This window comes from Poecilia reticulata, linkage group LG7 (assembly GCF_000633615.1).
Source record: "Poecilia reticulata strain Guanapo linkage group LG7, Guppy_female_1.0+MT, whole genome shotgun sequence".
NCBI lineage: Eukaryota > Metazoa > Chordata > Actinopteri > Cyprinodontiformes > Poeciliidae > Poecilia > Poecilia reticulata.
This window is the reverse complement of record NC_024337.1, coordinates 9,045,740-9,064,235: the sequence shown is the minus strand read 5'-3', so window position 1 is coordinate 9,064,235 and position 18,496 is coordinate 9,045,740. Positions and strand designations below refer to the sequence as shown.

The 18,496-nt window shown below is 41.8% G+C and overlaps 2 protein-coding genes across 5 annotated transcripts; both read left to right on the top strand.

Annotated features, from left to right (window-relative positions):
* Positions 1-611: 611 nt before the first annotated feature.
* On the top strand, positions 612-8,292 carry wdr6 (WD repeat domain 6). 4 transcript variants are annotated; one of them, XM_008413208.2, is made up of 7 exons: positions 612-753; positions 1,020-1,101; positions 2,029-2,172; positions 2,697-5,211; positions 5,898-5,975; positions 6,366-6,482; positions 7,327-8,292. In XM_008413208.2, exons 2-7 carry the CDS (start codon positions 1,032-1,034, stop codon positions 8,147-8,149), a joined length of 3,747 nt encoding a protein of 1,248 aa, XP_008411430.1. In that variant the 5' UTR covers positions 612-753; positions 1,020-1,031; the 3' UTR covers positions 8,150-8,292. The 4 variants fall into 4 exon arrangements, with proteins under 4 accessions (XP_008411430.1, XP_008411431.1, XP_008411429.1 ...); XM_008413209.2 differs by having other exon boundaries at positions 982-1,101; XM_008413207.2 differs by having other exon boundaries at positions 612-1,101.
* Positions 8,293-11,484: 3,192 nt separating this feature from the next.
* LOC103467121 (uncharacterized) lies at positions 11,485-15,340 on the top strand. The gene is made up of 4 exons (XM_008413206.2): positions 11,485-11,966; positions 12,819-12,874; positions 13,307-13,654; positions 14,897-15,340. Exons 2-4 carry the CDS (start codon positions 12,823-12,825, stop codon positions 15,112-15,114), a joined length of 618 nt encoding a protein of 205 aa, XP_008411428.1. The 5' UTR covers positions 11,485-11,966; positions 12,819-12,822; the 3' UTR covers positions 15,115-15,340.
* Positions 15,341-18,496: the final 3,156 nt, after the last annotated feature.

Here is an 18,496-nt window from a genome sequence, read left to right as displayed (position 1 = left end):
TAAAAATATTCTATAAATGACACTTACCAATTTCAACTATTCCATATGTGTCATTATTTTTGAAAAGATAAATAGAACCACATACATTAAAAACCTTGATAAGGCACACAATCACTCATAATTATTCATGAAAATATAAATAAATAAACTATCTGTGGAAGAAGCCAAAAATGTGGGTGATGACGAAAAAGCCAATTCAACCTCGGAGACTCAGCAATTATAAGACTTTGCTTGCTCTAATGGGAAATATATAAAATGTAATTAATATTTTCCTTTTCATTATTAAGAAGATTGCAAATATTAATAAATACTACTAGAAATAGCAATTATATCTGTTTCATTACAGTGCAGAAAGAAAAATTTTAAAAAGACATATCTCTTACTGTTTTGAAAGACAAACAGATCATTTTCAATCTGAGACAAACTTTTTTTTAAATCACAAGAGGTTTTAAATAATGTGAGCTTAAATGTATTTCTTACAGTGAACAATACTCACTTTTTCAATTACAGACAACACCTCAATGCAGCACAACTTTTCACCTTTTATCACGTGTGTTTTTTGGCCAATAAGCACAGGTCATTGTTCCTGCAGCCAATCAGCCTTCAGAAATCGGATCCTGTAGTTTTATTGGTTGAGTTAGACCGGAATTAGTACAGAAACATGTGGACAAAATTGCTTTTCACAGAACTGTATAGCAATGTAAAAAATACAAGTCAGAGACATGTTTCAGCTGTATTTAGAGCTTTAAAGAGGTACGCATTGATTACCATTCCATACGAAAAGCGAGCATTTTATTCCTCTGTTTAATAAATGTAAATGAAATGCTCCTGCTGTTAGCATGTTTTGCTAACTGAAAGCTTTTTCGTGTTGTGTTGTTTTCATTGCTAAGATGAGTTAAACACACTATCCATTTCAGCGTTCACCAAACACGCTTTATCGTCAAAACTACAAATTCTAATTAGTAGCTTTGTGTCTTTTAGAAAGCATTCAGAATGATTTTCTAATTGAAACTAAACAGTAACCTGCAAAGATGGAGACTGCTGCCCTGGTGGCTCCTATCACAGGTTTGGAGTTGTTTCAGGATCGGTTCCTGCTGACAGGTAAGTCACATTCTGTCACGTTAGAACCACACACTTCAATTACATGGTTTTTGGGTATGATTAAATAAAAAAAAAAACAAAGATGTAAACACTGCTCATCACTCTGAACACGCCATCCTCACGCATGCTGTGGTGATGCTTTTCTTCAGCGGGGATAGGGATGCTGGTCAGAGTTGATGAGAAGATGGATAAAGCTAAATGCAGGCCAGTCCTGCAAGAAACCCAGTTTAAAAGCTGCAAAAGATTTGATACTGGATTGAAGGTTCATCTTAAAATGAGACAACATTAAACATATAGCCATATATGTTTATGACTGGGCCATAAAGGAATGGCCCAGTCAAAGTCCAGACCAAAATGAGAACAAGTGACAAGACTTGAAATTGCTCTTCACACCTGCATGCTTTCTGTCCAAACTGGCTTAGGTTGAGTTTTTCAAAGAATAATTGTCAAAATATTCTGTTTTTGTGTGTGCACAGCTGGTAGAGACAAACCCCTAAAGACCTGCAGCTGTAATTATTGCAAAAAGGTGGTTTCAGGACTGACTCATCTGGACTGAATATAAATGCATGCCACATTTTGTTTTAGAGTTTTTCTTATAATTTTGGAAACCATCATCAGTTGGCAGCGTTCTTCTTTTACTACCACATAAAGTGGTAATTAACCAATGAACTACAGAAGCTGATGAGCAAAGAGATTAGAGCTAAACTTAATATAATGATGCTGAAATCTTAATGATGTCAGTATTGATTTTGATGATTAGTATTTTAACTAATAGTTTTTGCAAAGGGTATATGATTAGCAAAAACTCAAAGTAATTAAAGGTAATCAAAATAACACACACATATATATAAATATATATATATTTTTCTTTTTTTTATGGACTCATGCACACTCTTATGCCTGTCTTCCCATTGTCCTTTGTGGCAGGTGAAGGACCAGTCTTGTCCGTGTACAGTCTCCTGCCCCGGCCAAATGTCGGTGCCTCGCTGAGTGTCCTGCAACATTATAGGATCCACGGGATCAGAGTGAGGAGCCGGGACACGGTGCCAACGCAGAGCTCCACCGTCTCAGGTGCTATGCATTCATTTTCAAACAGCGGGAAAATAGTTTCCCGGATTTTCTCTGAATCTGAATGTTGCACTTAAATGTTATAAATGTAAAAGTTGCACTTACAACATTTACAAAATATTTTGGCTTAAAATGTTGTTTTGAGCCTAAAACAAATCAGGTTTTTTTGCCCTTGTTGAAAAAAAATGGTCAAAGTGATGCTTTATTAGAGATGCAGTAATTTTGCCAGCTCTGACACATACTGATGGTTTTTTGTTAGATTTTTTTTTCCTCTAAGAAATAAAAAACAAAGATATATGTATGTTAGATTACCGCTCTTTAGCCATTGAAGCATCTGTCCTGTCTGATTTTTATTAAATTTAAAAACGTTTCTTAAGGAAACTCTGACTGATGTTGGTGCATCTCTAATCTTTATCTGTGGTTGGGGTTATTTGTGATATGTTTGTTCAATGCTTGTAAAAAAGAGTTAACTCTATTTCAGCTCACAGCTGTCTTGATCTGTTTGTCTATTTATTTCTGATCTCTAGAAAATAACTCTGCCTCTACAAGCAGCTTCTACGACCTCGCCATATTTGGAGGAAAGGCAGTGAGGCTCGTCAGGCTTCATTTAGAGTGCCAGGATGTGGAGACTCTTCGCTTGGAGGCCCTGGGGCCCCTGTTGGAGCTCCGGGACTGGGCCCTAGATGTCCGCTGGCTTTCCTCAGACAAGCAGTTCCTGCTCTGTGTTGCCCTTGCTCATAACGCCGCTCTTCTCCTGGACTCTACCACAGGAAGCGCCCTGGTTCACTGTTCCTGCCTGGAGGGCTGCCTGCTGTACTCTGCCCTTCTTCTGGTGCATGACTCATGGGCGGACACCGTCTTGGTTGGTGGGACTGTTTTCAACCAGATCATCATCTGGAAGCCCGCTCGAGGTGATGAAATGATCAACGCTGGTCACAAGGCTTCAATTGAGTGCAGACTGTTGGGTCACAGCGGAGTCATCTTCAGCATCTCTTACCTCCAGGAGAACGGGTACCTCGCATCGGCATCAGACGACCGCAGCATTCGGATTTGGGGTGTCGGTACCTTGGGCGGCCCTGGAGGGAAATGCGGAGACCCTAACCCGACGTGTTTAAGGGTCCTGTACGGCCACCAGGCCAGAGTCTTCTCTGTCCGTCTCTCAGGCAGGTACGCGTTCAGCGGAGGAGAGGACGGCGCCTGTTTAGTCTGGGACTTGATAGGAGGGGGAAAGCTGATTCGCACGCTGAAGGGACACCGCGCGGGTGGAGTGCGTTCCCTAGCAGTAGGTAGGGGAACAGGAGATGGTGACAAATGGGTGGCAACAGGAGGAGCAGATGGGGGGGTTAGGCTGTGGAAAGTAGGAGATGGTGAGGAGAAAAAGAGCCTGGAAGAGAAACTAACAGACCTGAAGTTTCCAGGTCCTGCTCTTCCGAAAGTGGTTTGTCTAGTGGGAGGAGAGGAGGAGAAGACTTACTGGAGTCGGTTTTTGGTTTGTACTGACAGAGGGACAGTTTTCCAGTACAGCAGTGGGAGCTGGGAGACGATATGGGAAGGCCCAGCTGAGTTTTCATCATATTGTGTGATGGAGACAGTAACTGTGTTAGTGAGAAATTCAGACACCTTGGTCACGTTGTGTGCTGTTGGGAACATCAGCGGCTCCATCCAGGTGTTTCCCACTTCCAGTCCTCTGTCTGATGTACGTCTTACAGGCAGACCAGGAAAGATCCACAGTGTAATTTGGAAAAAGGAAACGGATAATCTGTATTTACTCGCATCAGGTGCCGAAGGATTCGTCTGTCGCTGGTGTGTGGAGGTAGAAATGAGTGAAAACAGCTCATTAGTCCTAAGTGTGGAACCTCTTTCACCTTTTCTCCTCCCTCTCTGCTCCAAGCGCTGGCTCACAGCCGCCATCTGCCTCCGGCGTCACTCCAACAAGGTGCTGTGGGTGTGTGGAGACAGGAGAGGGTCGCTGCTGTTGTTTCAGGAAGGGGAAAATGTTGAGCTGAACAAAACCGATCATGAGAAACTCGGTGAAGGCTTGCAGAGGAAAGAGGAAGAAGAGCGTGACTCTGCATTTCGGCCTCTGAGCTGTCTGTTCGGCGTGCACGGGAAACACGGCGTGACCTCGGTGTGCGAGTACCAGGGGTTGCTTTACAGCACCGGGAAGGATGGCTGTGTGAGGATCTTCAGGACTCGGCGTGAAGACGGCGAGTTTCGGCTGGAGGTGCTCAGAGTCCAACGGGCCTGCCGGGGCATGGAGTGGCTGGAGAAAGTTTTCATCCTTGAGTCTGAAATCAAGACAGGAGAGGTACCGGAAGATGCGATCGGAGAGGAGCCGAGGGAGGTCAGATTCGTCATCGCCGGCTTCCACGGCGTCCACTTTGTGGTATGGGACCCTGTGAGACAGGAGAGGCTGATGGCAGTGTCCTGTGGCGGCGGGCATCGCTCCTGGAGCCTCTGGCCGTCGCACACAAGGGTTTGGCCCGGACGGGGGGCTTTGGTCTTCATCAAGCAGGGGGCCGTCCTGACTTCGCAGCCCCCGGGGGAGATGCTTGGCTGTGCTGGGGACGCAGGGAGAACTGGAGGATGGAGCTTGAGAGACGGCATACATGGCAGGGGGATCTGGTGTGTTTGCAGGCTGGGAAGGATAGAAGAGACTGGATTTGACTCACAAGCACGTACAGGAAGCAGCAAATCATATTGGGAGATAGTGGTGACAGGAGGGGAGGACACTAGCTTAGCGGTCCTGGCTATAAACCCAGTTTCTGGGACCATCAAGGTTCTCTCGGTTCTTACCGACCACATCTCGGGTGTGCGAACAGCGACAGCGATAACTCGACTGCAGGGAGAGACTCTCTCCGCCCTGGTGCTGTCCGCCGGAGGCCGGGCTCAGATTCAGTGCAATCGGCTGCTGGTCGCCTGGGACAGGCAGAGGCTGGCTCCTTCCTGTCAGGTGATCCAGGTGGCGAGCCACCGACTGGACGCGCAGTGGGAGAAGAAGCGGAACCGACACAAAACTGTGAAAATGGACCCAGAGTCAAGGCAAGTTTAGATAGGATGATTTAGATTGAGTTGATTCTTAATAATCCATTTATTTATTTATTCATTTATTTATTTAATAGAACCATGTTACTATTCTAGCCAGGTGCAGTTTCATTTTGTAGGATTGAGATGTGGCCACCAGGTGGCGCCAGTTAAAATGGACCAAAGGGATGTTTTTCATTCCTTTTTGTCAATGAACTTAAGAATTTGAACAGGATAATAAAAGTTAGCAAAATCTTGACATGTCTGTATCATGACTAATAATTAAACAATGCAACTATTCCTTTATCTTAAAATGCAAAATGTATAGATTTTTTATACAGTCTTGATTTAATTACTGTTCTGAGAAAATTTTTTTATTTTTTTTATCTCCATTAATGATTAATCAATTAATAAATTGGTTAATTGCAATTTCAAATATTGATTTGTCACAATTAATCTGATTAATCGTTTCAGCTCCACTGACATCTTAGCACGTTAAGAACAGCCCTCTGATTGGTCAGACAGTTAATTTAGCCAATCGGTCTTCATTACTCTGCAGGAACAACAAGGCACTTCCAGAACAGAAAGATTTTCTCAGAAGACGTGGGGCTGAAATGTGTTCAAGGAAATGAAAATGACCGGATTTGTTCTTCAGATTTGAGGTTCTGGATAAACTTTGTCCTCTTGGGTTTGGCCTTTTGCAGGTACATGTCCATAGAAGTTCTGCAGGAAGAGACGGGCTGCGTCCTCGTGGCTCTGTCCTGCAGTGACGGGGCGCTCAGGTTAGTCTGGTTGATGAAGGCTTTTTAAGTGCTGCAATGTTTCTGAACGTGTTGATGACTGTCAGACGGGTCGGTATGGTGTCTTTACTTAATCAAGAGAATAAATGGTGTCTCTCAGTGTTTGGACTTGTGGATATGTGGTTCGAATAATTTTGCCAGGAAAACACGAGGAACAAACATTTTGGATATGATCATTTGAACCTGGAAAAGTTTTGAATGTTGTAATTTGTTGGAAGTGGGAACCTTGCAGGTTGTTCCGCTTTCGCAAAACATTTGTACAAAATTAGGCTCAGCGAATTAGAATAAAACCAACCAACTATCTGTATAAGCTTTGGCTGTTCTCGTGTTTTACACACTTTTTTTGCTATTATTTTGTTGCTATTTCTCCAGATTGTTTTCTGTCAATGAAGGCGAAAATCAGATCGACCTGCTGTGGGAGACGTTTTACCACCAGCGCTGTGTTCTCTGCGTCGCCACTTGCAGCCTGCAGGACGACAAAGGCAACAGGTGATCAAGTCTTTGCTTCATACATGTTACATTTGTAAGATGCTTGCATACATTCAGCACCGTCGTGCATATCATATTTGTGATGATTTACTTCAACAGTTGTTTTCTTCAGTCTGGAACAAAACAACTTCAATGAATCTTTGAAAAAAAGAGCTGGGTCCAGAAGTTTGTGAGTTGTCTTGATTCCATGGGATCTAAAAAAAATATTCAGACATATATTATATAAACCCAAACATATAGAAACATTTCCACAAAATGCTTCAGCAAATGACAGCTTAACCGCTGATCACCTATAAGCTCCGAACTTATAGGTGATCAGCGATAGAATTGATAGTTGATTCAAATCGGTTGGTTTCTGATAAAAAGCATAAAAGATGATGATAAACTGAAATATACTGGAGTATCAGTGCCACTGTCATCAATGAAACCCTGTTAACATGGACTTGTTCACCAAATAGACTCAGCTTTTAAAGCAGCTTTCTATTAAAAGTGTCATGATTTACCCAATGACACTTCATGACAGCAGCCATAAACATTCATAAAGGCTTCTTCATGTTCATAACAGATGTTATGTCATATTCATGACACTGTCTTATCAGTCTTACGCACACCCCTTCAAATAAAATGTTACTGAAATTTCTTTGATCCAAATCGCAGCTGGGCCCGTTCTATTTGAGTTTGCATGTTCTCTCTCTCCATGCATGAGTTTTCCAACTGCATTCAACCCCGAAAGTGTAAATATATAAATGCCATGTTTAATCATTCCACCTTGGAAAAAAAAAAAGAAAAAGCTGTTTTTAGACATTCTTTAGCCGTGATGCAGGAATGTGTTTCCCTCCCACAGGTCCAGGCTCCTGCTCAGCGCAGCCACAGATGGAAACATCGCAGTGTGGCGTTTGACTGAAAGTCTGTCCGTGCCGGCCCAGAATTCAAGTGGCGCCGCAGCCTCGCCAGTCCCCTGCCTCGTCATCCCCGCCCACCAGAGCGGCGTCAACTCATTGGCTGTTTGGGTGGAGAAACTGGGACAACAAGAGGATGGTTGCCTGGTAACAGTTGCGAGCGGAGGAGATGACGGGCAGCTGACAGTGTCCACAGTGAGGGCGCAGCACCCAGAAGACGGGGAGCTTGTGGGGAGCCGGGGCTTTTCTCAGATAGGCGATGAGCGCGCCGCGCAGGATAATCCTTCCAACCAGTTTCAGGTTCGACTGCACTCCCAGTTCAGCATCCCGCTGGCCCACGCTGCCTCCCTCACCGCCCTGAAGCTCCTGAGCCCCGGTCTCCTGGTTTCCACCTCCTCTGATCAGAGGGTTTGTCTGTGGAGAGTCAGCGGTACCAGCATCAGCCACAATGGGGCGCTGTGCTCCCACGTTGCAGATGCCACAGGGCTCGCAGTGTGGGAGGAGGAGGAGAAAGAAGTGGATGAAATGATGGGGTTTGATGCAGTTTTGAAGGAAACAGTTGACCCAGTTTGTAAGAGCAGCGAAGAGGAAGAGACAACCGATGACCCAGAGAATCCAGCGGAGGACGGAGACATCAGCACAGCTTCCTGTGAGGACAGGAAGAAGACGACGAAGGTGGGATGGATCCTGGTCTGCGGCCACGGCCTCCAGCTCCTGCGACTCAGGAACGCTGGGATGGATGCAGAGACGTGGCAAAAGAAAAAGTGACTTTGGAGTTAGACGCCATAAATGCAGTCAGAGGATCAAAGCAGTGCATAATTTATTTTTAAAAGACTTTCGTTGATATTTTTATCTTGACTGATGTTTTATAAGTCAAACCATTTTTAATTAAAGGTCTAAAATTTTCCAGATTTCTTGTGCGTTGGTTTTTTTTTTCTACAAAAACAATGTGTTTGTGGATGAATGAAGATGATAAGAATCTGTTTTAGAAACTGTTTTAACAGAATTAACGCAAATACATTACAGTATGTACAGCTCAGCCAAAAATAATTCGACCACAACTACAAATTAGATTTATTGGCAAATTAAACTAATAGATGAAGTAAATGAATCAACACAATTAATACTACAAGGTTTTATCAAATGAAACACAATTTGTTCCTAAAATTATTAAACTCCTTCATGACAAGCATGTCTAGCAGTTTGTAGCACTGTTTTGTTGTCTTGCCCTGCTGCAAACGTTATGACCAGACATCAACTTCTGGCAGGATTTTCTAGAAGAATTTTAACTATTTTCCTGTAGAAAGTTCACAAATGTTTGAAATGAATTCAGTTAACATGAGGCTCACCTGTAAATAATAACGCTCGTGTTAAATGCTTATTCTAAATGTTGGCTCTAATCAGACCCTTCAATCAATTTTGAGACTAGTTGCCTTTGAAAGTGGGATTTAGATTTGAATTTGAATATAATCCTAGTGAGAGTAGTTTCACATAACTGGTTTTATTACAAAAAAACTTGAAGAACAGTTTGGATTTTTGCCAATAACTAATTTGTAAAATGTGGTTTGTGCTCCAAGTGATCCTTTGGCTTTCAATAATAAGCACAACAAACATTTGTTTCTCATCAAGAGCTGCTTCAAATTTTTCTGGCTGTTTTTAAATTCATACTAAAAAGTATCTTGGCTCATCTGTGGTATATGCTCCAGCGAATTATGCCAAATTGTTCATTTATGGCAGTTCTGGGACTGTGTTTAGTCCTAATGAAAACAAATCCAGAACTGCTCACAGTGACTATCCACAGTGTTAAGAAATATTGTTTAGAATGAGGAAGTATGACAGATGCTTTCTGTGTATAGCTACTCTACTCTATTTGAACGTTAGACAAAAAAAAAACCATGCAGTTCCCTTGGAATTGCACACAGAAATGCATCGTCCATTCCTGATATTAAATACCAAAGCCAACTTGTGACATGTCCAGCTCAAGGCCACAATCAATGCAGGCGTCATTTGGAAGAGCGTCCTGCACAATTTCTGCAACCACAAAAAATAATGTTCATTTCTTAGTCTTTTGTGCAAACCGTTGTCTTCTTATCTCCTAGTTTGTGGTGTTAAAAACCGACTTTTGCATATATCTTGTATCTGTGTGTCTCAGAATGTAAATGTAGCTGCGTCATGAGGTGTGAGGCAGCTTGAACCTTGTTCGTGTGCGTCATGCTAAATGTCGAATAAGAGGGTGAACACAGGCATATGGTAGCTTAAAGTCATCTGCTGGGAATTTCAAACCGTCACCTCTGTGTGAGTGCAGTCTTAGAGTGGATACTCTGTGGTGTCATAACTGGTTTTGCAGGCTCATAGTGGAGCCGTCTTTTCTTGTGAGGACATGGAGAAAGTCCCCCTCTGTTAATCAGTAACTAAATCACTAAGTCCAAATCGCCACTAACACGTTTTCCACACAAAGAAACAGTGATGGCATCATGCTCTCAATATGTCCTCAGGGAAACTGATCAGAGATGATCAGAAAATGAATGGGGGTCAATACAGGAAGAAAACCTGCAAAAGACGAGCCTTGTGTCAGAAGCATTTAAAATTGAAGGAGACGTTGCATAAAGTTTCCCCTTCACAAAAACAAGCTCAGTTCACTCCCCCTCTTGCTTAACCTTAACAACAACAGGCACAGCATAAACTAGTTTATGAATTATTAATAAAGCTCCACTCAAATGTTTCCCTGCTTCATCTTTTGGAAAGCAATAACAGTTCTAGGGTTGTTGACAGAAGCTGACCTCGAGGTCATCATGTGAAAAACAGCATTGCTGGCTTCTAAGTTCTCTACAAAAGTTAATTACACTCATCAATAAACTAATTTGTCATGTATTTGTTTTGCACCACTGAATTTTCACAGTAAAAAATAATGAGCTACGACACCGCAACAGCGATCTCTGTGAAGATTCACCAGGATGAAAAGCCTAAACAGAGCCATCGCTTCAAAGGAATGACTTAGCATTTATGTGGTTGAATGGTACAGATTTTTTTTCTATGTCTAAACATGGAAAAAAATGAGAGATTGTCTGATTGTAGCTGTAGATTGACAATATGTCAGTATTTTTACTTTTCTTCCATCCATTACATATAGCGTTAGCTGGTGGTGGCAAAACCTGCCTCAAGCAGATTGATATAGTTTATGTTGTTAATCATTCAATGGTTGGGCTATCATAGAAGGATTGTGTTGACGCAACTAGAATAACAATGCTAGTCAGAACTGGAGCAGAAAGTACACCAATATGAACTCTGTGCTTCATGCTGCAGTTCTTGTCATGGCGTGTTGAATTATCAACAGACTGAGTCCGTCGCAGAATGCTTTTAAATCTTTTTTAAAGGTGTCGATTTGTTACGTCTGCCATCAGACAACATTTCTCCTGACTTCCTCTGCCTCACTTGGAGCATTACGTACATCTTCACTTTGTGAACTAAAACTGAAACCAGACAAATTGCTTCACTTCTTTTGTATTGGTTTGACATCTTATTATCCACTGATGTCCAGATGTTTCCAAACAAAACATGATCCACCTCATCTTTTTGTTGTTTTTGTGACTGTTTTGTGATTGTCTTTTTTTTTTGCCTTACAACCTTTCTTCTTTTACCTTTTACTCAATTTTAGACATTGAAATGAAAGATCTGCAGTGAGCTACAAACCAGAAAACAATTGAAAAGGAAACGTAAAAGTGATAGTACAGTGCATGCCCCTTTAATTCATTTGGCTTCTTTTGATAAGAGACGTTTTAACCATGGGAGCCCCGTTACATGCCAATTTGCATGCCACTTTATCTCCATGCATGGGGGGCTTTATTGAGGTTAGAGCAGACAGGCTGCAGGTATTCATGAATATATGAATATTTTATTATGATCTCAAATTACCTTTTGTCTTGTGCCCATCTCACTAACCTGCACTCGGCATGAAAGAGGAGAAAGAAAGCGAGGGGAAGCTTGAGTGAAGGAGAAAACGGGGCCAAGTGGTTCTAGAGGAGGAGGGACATGAAGAGAAAGTTGATGAAAGCTCCTCGGATCCGGTTTCCTTTAGCGCCCTTTGTTCTCTGCTCTGTCATACATAAAGTAAAGAAAGGATGGGAGAAGAGTGAGGAAGTGGGGAGCTGAAAACATAAACGTGACGTTAAGAAGAGCGAGGTCGATGTAGAGACGTTTCCTGCTGCGCTGAAAGTCCCAGTGGTTTTTCTGGAAACTGCGTCAAAATAGAGGAAACAGAAAGAAAAAAAAAACAATCATCACACAAGACATTTTGGGACTAGATGCAGAGGGAGATGCCTGCCCAGGCCTGGATTTGTGTTTGTTTTTTGTTTTGTGGCTTAGGAGAAGGCTGTGTTGTGTAGTCCTTTTTCAGCCGTCCAACATGTGTGGAGAGAAGAAATAACTTATGGAATAGAGCCTGAGAAATCATCACCATCTGTAGTGATGAAGTGCCAGTAGGGGAACTGTTCCCGTGAAGGATGTTTTGCATCACCCATGAGAGCGAGGCATAAGAGCGCAGCTGTCAAAAGTGGAGAACGAGCAACATTTTGCATCAGTCAAAGAGGTACACACGCACACCCCCACACACACGCACACGCACACACACACACGCACGCACACACACACACTCAGAGGCTCCTGTCACTGTCTCTGTTTGTGTCCTCTGTTTACCCTTAGTCCCAATGTCCGTCTCAGAAATGTCAGCTTTCTATAAAAGTCGATTTTTTTTCCTGCCGCTGTCAGGACAGTTTCAGACGCGGTAATGGCCGTTCCTCATCTCCCAGCTTTCCATTTCCCCACCATAAAAAACACTGGAAGCCCAGCTTGAGAGCAAAACTGCAAAGACTTTAAAGAGCATCCTGTGCTCATCAGCCGCAAGCTTAAATGTCAAGAGGCTCATCCAGACCCCTGCAAACAGATTGAATTGTTTTATGAGAGAATATTCATGGCATAAAGCTGGAACAACAGCTTTATGTCACACAGTTTTTCTATTTTCTCAATTTTTTTATTCATTTTCAGATATTATTAAACACATTTTAATATCAGATAATGTTTTTTAAAAAATGCAGATATGAAAATATGATATCATTCATTAATAGAAAAAAAAACTATCCAAACTTAAATGTTTTTACCCACAAAGTTGTGAATCTGATTAACTTTTGTATTTTTTATTTAAAGAGCATAAGAGAACAGAACAGTGGTGTACCACCTCAAGAGCCACAATAATTGTATATTTCAACTAAGGACACGGGGTGACAAATTAGTACAATTTATACTTTACAACCTTGATGTTTGTGTTTTAGTGCCTGTGAGCTATTTCTGTCTGTTATGATGGAGCGTGAATTGATGACATGTTTTCAGGAAACCTCTAATGGCTTTGGAAAGTGATATTGAATTTTGCTTTCTGGCTCCCCAGATTTATGATGCCTCGCAAACGAATTCCTCTCATTGGTTCATCTGGGAGCGGAACAGGTAACGCTTTACATATACACACTGAGGTTTCAACACAGAGCAGGATCTTCAGCTCAGGCATTGTCTGTGAATCTAACAGTCTAATATGAGGCTCACAACAACGGTCTCATAAAAATGAATACAGTACGTCTATGCTTTCTATTAAGGAAAAGTTTCATTAGGGGTTTAGATCATAACTCATCATATATTCAGCACCAACATCTGTCACTTACAAATTACCGCATGATGTTGATTACACAGTTATTTATTGAAAGCGGTGAGATGGATTTTAAATGTAGCGTTCTTGCGATTCCTGCTGAAACTCTGGCAGAAATGAAATGCAGAGAAAAAGCTCACAATAACTCACCAAGGCACATAATGCATGTAACCTCTTCAAGGACATATCTTAAAAGTGTTTCTTTCTTTTCTGTTTTTCTGTGCAAACGTATACAGGCCCGCCTCCCTTTAATTCCACTGCTCTCCATCAACCACGCCTCACGAATCGCAAGAAACCTAACCGACAGCTCCAGACTTTGTCGTCCTCTCAGCATCACCCAGGACCTTCTTCCATCCTCCTCTCAGACAACGTAACACCGTGGGGTGGCCTTGCTCACTCCGAATCCTCCTTTGCCATAACAACCCCAGCAATTACACCAACAAGACCCCCATCCGTCCCACCTGGTCCTCAGCCGATGGTTACCAATCCTCATGAGGAGGAGGAGGAAAACGATGAATGTTCATGTTCAGGTTTCAGCTCCGAAATATCAACTCCATGCCTGTTGGTCCCTCGGAAAAACACAGGTGCGATATCAGACTATATTTACTAAAGAATGACTAATTTCCTTTCTTTTTATTGATGAAAGGGACAAGAAAAATATGCCTTTAGGCACTAAAGTGTCTACGTCACATTCCCAAAAGTATTTTGTGACACAGCCGACTCATTAAATTCAGACAATCCAAAACGTTCCAACTTGTATCCACCACCTAGGGATGGAGATTTCCTCTACAAACATTTGTGAAACAATGGAGCTAAGCAAAATCCAGTTGAGACAATTGAGATTTCATAGACAAGTGTACTAATTGCATACATTTCTTGTAACAAATTCCTTCATTTGCCACAGTCCAAATGGACGGTGGATAGTTTGATAAGTGAGTTGGGCACCTAGCCCTTTTATCCTCCATTAGTGCAGCCACTGGTTAGTTGTCAGTGTGGCACAAAGTGGCAGTCTGACTGATGCGTGTCCTTGCGACTGGTTGCACAGATTCTCAACCTTATCAGCTTGATGTCACATACAAAAAAGTCTGATGTAAACACAGTTTCCCACCAAGCAGTTTACTCTATGTCACCAAGTATTCGCGCACGGTTGTAAAAACGTATCTTCCTGCTTTGAGTCCACTTCCTCTGACCTTTGGAGAGTGAAATACATCAGAGTATGTGGGGTACTGAAGAATGCAGTAAAAACAAATCATAGAGTTCATGTTTCGCATTGGCTGCCTGTACAATGACAACTCTTGATTCTTTGTGTAACCAAGACATTTTGTTAAATTATATTTTCTTGATTCTGTGGAAACATCTTGGAAATGCTTCCTACCCATTCCAACATGACTGCACACCAGTTTGCAATGCAAGGTCTTTAAGGACATAATGAGTGTGTTAACTATGGAGGAAATGCCCATAGCCCTGGCATCAGCCTGACGGAGCACCTTAGGGACGAGTCAAAGACAAATCTGCGAGCCATGCTAGAATATTGATCAAATATTTCCACAAAGAGTCCCCAAAGGCACCAATTTCCCTTTGGGATCAATAAAGTATGTTTGGACTAAGCTGAATTAAAACTTCGTGAACAGCTTTGTGGTGAACTGTTTGCAGCTTCACCAGAAAGCATGAAAAGTCTCAATACTTTGGTATTGTCAATACTGTTAACATGTCTCACACATGTTAACAGAAGGATGTGATCAATGCAACTTAAACATTTATTTTATTTTATTTTTTTAATGACTGTCTTTCACTAACAGAAGCGTTGTCTGTTACCTTGTGTGTAGGTGGAGTGGGCAGAAGGCTGCAGGCGAGAAGCAGGGTCGTACCTCAGTGCCAGGTTCCTCGCCTTCCACGCCTGCCGCCGCTGAATCCAATCACCGAGCTCAGCTTCTCTCGAAGCTTCACGTTTTCCTTCTTCGAGCTGCCGCTGCATCACTCCCCTCACTGTCGGGCAGAACGTGCCAGAAACCTCTTTCAGCTGCTGAAGCAGATACACTACTGAGGACTCTTTGCAATAAAGGACTGTGAAACAAATCTAAATGTCTGAATTGTCAAATTAATGGTGGTGAAGAAAACAACGAACACTCTGAATTTATAACTCGTCACTCCCATCATATGGGCACATTGTGCTGCGTCTCGCATGCTTCACTCGGCTGTGGTGTCAGTAAAATACCCATTAACAGCCCTATTGAGTGGATTGAACAGTTTCAAACTGCTGCTGTTCACGAATCCCTCCGGTTTCTCTTTGTCAACTTTAGGAGTGGAATACCTTAAAATAGACTCAAAACATCATATTTATAAAAACATCATTTAGTCCCTCGCTCTCTTTTTTGTCTGCCTCTGCAAACATCCCTGAAAGCTGAGTCGGGATAATGCAGCCATTCACTGGCTCTGAAAGACTGCTGAAGGGGAAAGAAAGGGGCGATAAAATGGCATCAGTGTGCAGAGTTCAAGGCTGTCTTCCTCATTCCCTGATTCACGTGTAACAGCTTGTGTAGCTCAGTGTGTGAACTACGCAATAGAACTATGCACTATCACAGTCACATGTGTGAACCCACTGTACTGATTCGGCTTCTCTCTGTTAGACGTTTCTCTATGTTGCTCACGTGCTCCTTTTGATTTTGCTGCAGTTCTTTCGAAAGTTACTTTTCGTGTGGTGAAGCGGTACGTTAAAGAAATCCTCACCCTTAGCAAAAGCAAAGAAAAAGGTTGCATTTAAAAAGACCAGGGATTTCAAATAGAAATACAAAGTTCTTATTGCAAACAGTAATTTGGGATGATGCACAGCTGCATGTCCCAGGTCAGGGGTTGAAAAATAAGTCTTTGTCATTTTTGTAGGAGGTGAAGGAACTCAAAGCTTTGCTGCTGGGCAGCTTCTTCCTGTTCAGCCTAACCTTTTTTTTTTTTTTTGGAACTAGACCAATTCAGACATTCCAAGCTCTGCTGGCTTTATGTCTGTTTTTATCCTGTCATTGCTGCCTTACGTTTGTTTAGAGAAAACAGTGGCGACAATCTGACAACAGAAGTCAGTGTTCATCATCGTCCAGCTGCCTGTACATGAAGTTACTGCAATAAGTAGGAGCAATTTTCAAGGACTGCCACATATCCTCACATGAGGTCTGCACTTTGATTCATAAATCATAAACATTCTTCCATCAAATAAACTATTATAGTGTTGGAAATGTTTAGGTCATTGTCCTATCAGAAGGACCATGACCTCTTTGAATTCATGCATCTTTGAACAGACTTTCTTTAAAGATCACCCTGGATTTTTAGCTCCTTCCATGTTTACTGCAACTCTTATCAGATTCATGAACCAGTTGAAAAAGAATCCTCATTGCTGCCACCACCGTGTTTCAGGTCAGGGGTGGTGTTTGTAGTCGAAACATGGCAAGGTTGATTAAAGCTTTACGGGAGTGAATGCTTTTCCAAGGCTTTGTGTTAGCTTGGACATTTGGGGAAGGTTTCAGCCGATCAGCTTAACTTCTGGGTTGTTTGTCACCTGGCAGAAAGAAAAATAGATTTACTTCTATCCTCATTTGATGCAAGGTACTGAATAAGTGGTCTGAAAAGAAGCTGCCTTTCACCACGTCTTGGGAACTTTTACTGAAGACGCACACACTCATAAAACACTGAGGAGACTCGTGTCCATAAGACGCGCCCAGATGGACAGATGCCACACTGTTAAACTGACGAGTGACTCATTATTATATAATAATCTGTTTTTATCTCCATAACCACCAATGAGCAGATACGATAGATATCTGCACCTGGCCGCCTATTAGTCATCATTATCTTCTCTGATGGGGCTGGTGATAATTAAATCTGCGTGGCCTTTGTTTTAGTCGGGGCAGAGAATTCAGTCAGGTTCAAGGCTTGTAATTTAAACATGGAGAAAAGCAGAAAACAGAGCATATTGTCTGTAAATCTGTTAGGTACCTAAGTGAATGGACAGATGAATAGAAGGATTTTGTTGGCACACTGAGTGTGCACAGACAGATTTATTTAATGTTTAGACAGCCTAGTTGATATTCTGGTTTTTTAGTCAGAAATAGTCACATTCATTGGTTTCATCCTGTCAGTGCAGATGGACGGTCCAGGTGGTGGGATGCAAACCGAGTGGGTCAGTAGAACTGGGTTATTTTTTTAATGTTTGGCTTTCCACAACAAGATTTTATCAGCTTGGTCATATTTTATTGAATTTTGAATTGCTGTATTTTGAGCACACACACACACACAAAGTAATTGTTTTAATTTATATTTACCATGGTGCCCTGCTTTGGACTGGTGACCTGTCCAGGGTGTGCCCCGCCTCTCGCCCGCTGTCCGCTGGAGAGAGGCACCAGAACCCCTTACGACGCCACTAAGGATAAACATGTAAGATAATGGATGGATGGTTTAAACAATGTATTAATCAGCTTGTTGATGTAGCCGCTTTCTCTTTAAACACCATGGAGCAGACTGCTTACAGTTTTTCTATTTGTGACATTGAGTCAGTGTGTCTGACTTTCTTCACTTTCCAGTTCCTGGACCAAAGATCCTTGCAAAGGTTTTAATACAAAAATCCTTTGCAAAAGTTTGAGTATGCCATTAACCTCACATGATTTTAATGCTTTGGATGAATACAAAGAAGACCAGATTTGAGAAGTGCAGCTTAACTTAACACTATTTGCCATGGGTTTCTTTCAAACGTGCAGCTTATTGAACAAAGCCAATAACAAAGTGTGTTATTGGCTTTGGTACGTTAATCAGCTTTGAGTTTCCTGCAGCCCTGACTGCTCAGATAATACTCTGTAAACAAGCTGAATTCAAACACAATGTCTGCCATTTAAAACATCCTAAACTGCAATTTAAATCATGGAGTGATTTTGTCACTACTTCAACTAGAATATTTTGTAAAAAAAAAAAAAAAGAAAAAAACAACAGTTAATCATTATTTTAGCAGGAGTTGATGATCCTTATTTTTATTTTTTCTCTATTTCTGCTCTGGTGTCTTGCTCCTGGTTTTGCAGTGGCATGTCACATTTTAGAAATCAACTGAACCTTTTGATTTAAATGCAGCCAAGACGCCCATTGATGCATGTTGGACACACATATTTTGCTGCCACCTACCAGTCGGAGTGTGAACAACATCTGGCTGGAGTTCTGTGTTTGTTGTTATTGAGTTTCCTAACACTGTTTGGAAATAGCAACAATAATATTTATACCTGACACTGAAAAGAAATTTATTTAAATATTATAACAAATTATACCCAATGTTGCTAATTTGCATCATACCTGAATATATAAGTACAGTTTGATATGTGTAGGTGTACTATGTGCTATATTCAAAGTGATAATCTCTACACAATGTAGGATCTGCGTAAGAACAAAACAGTTTATAT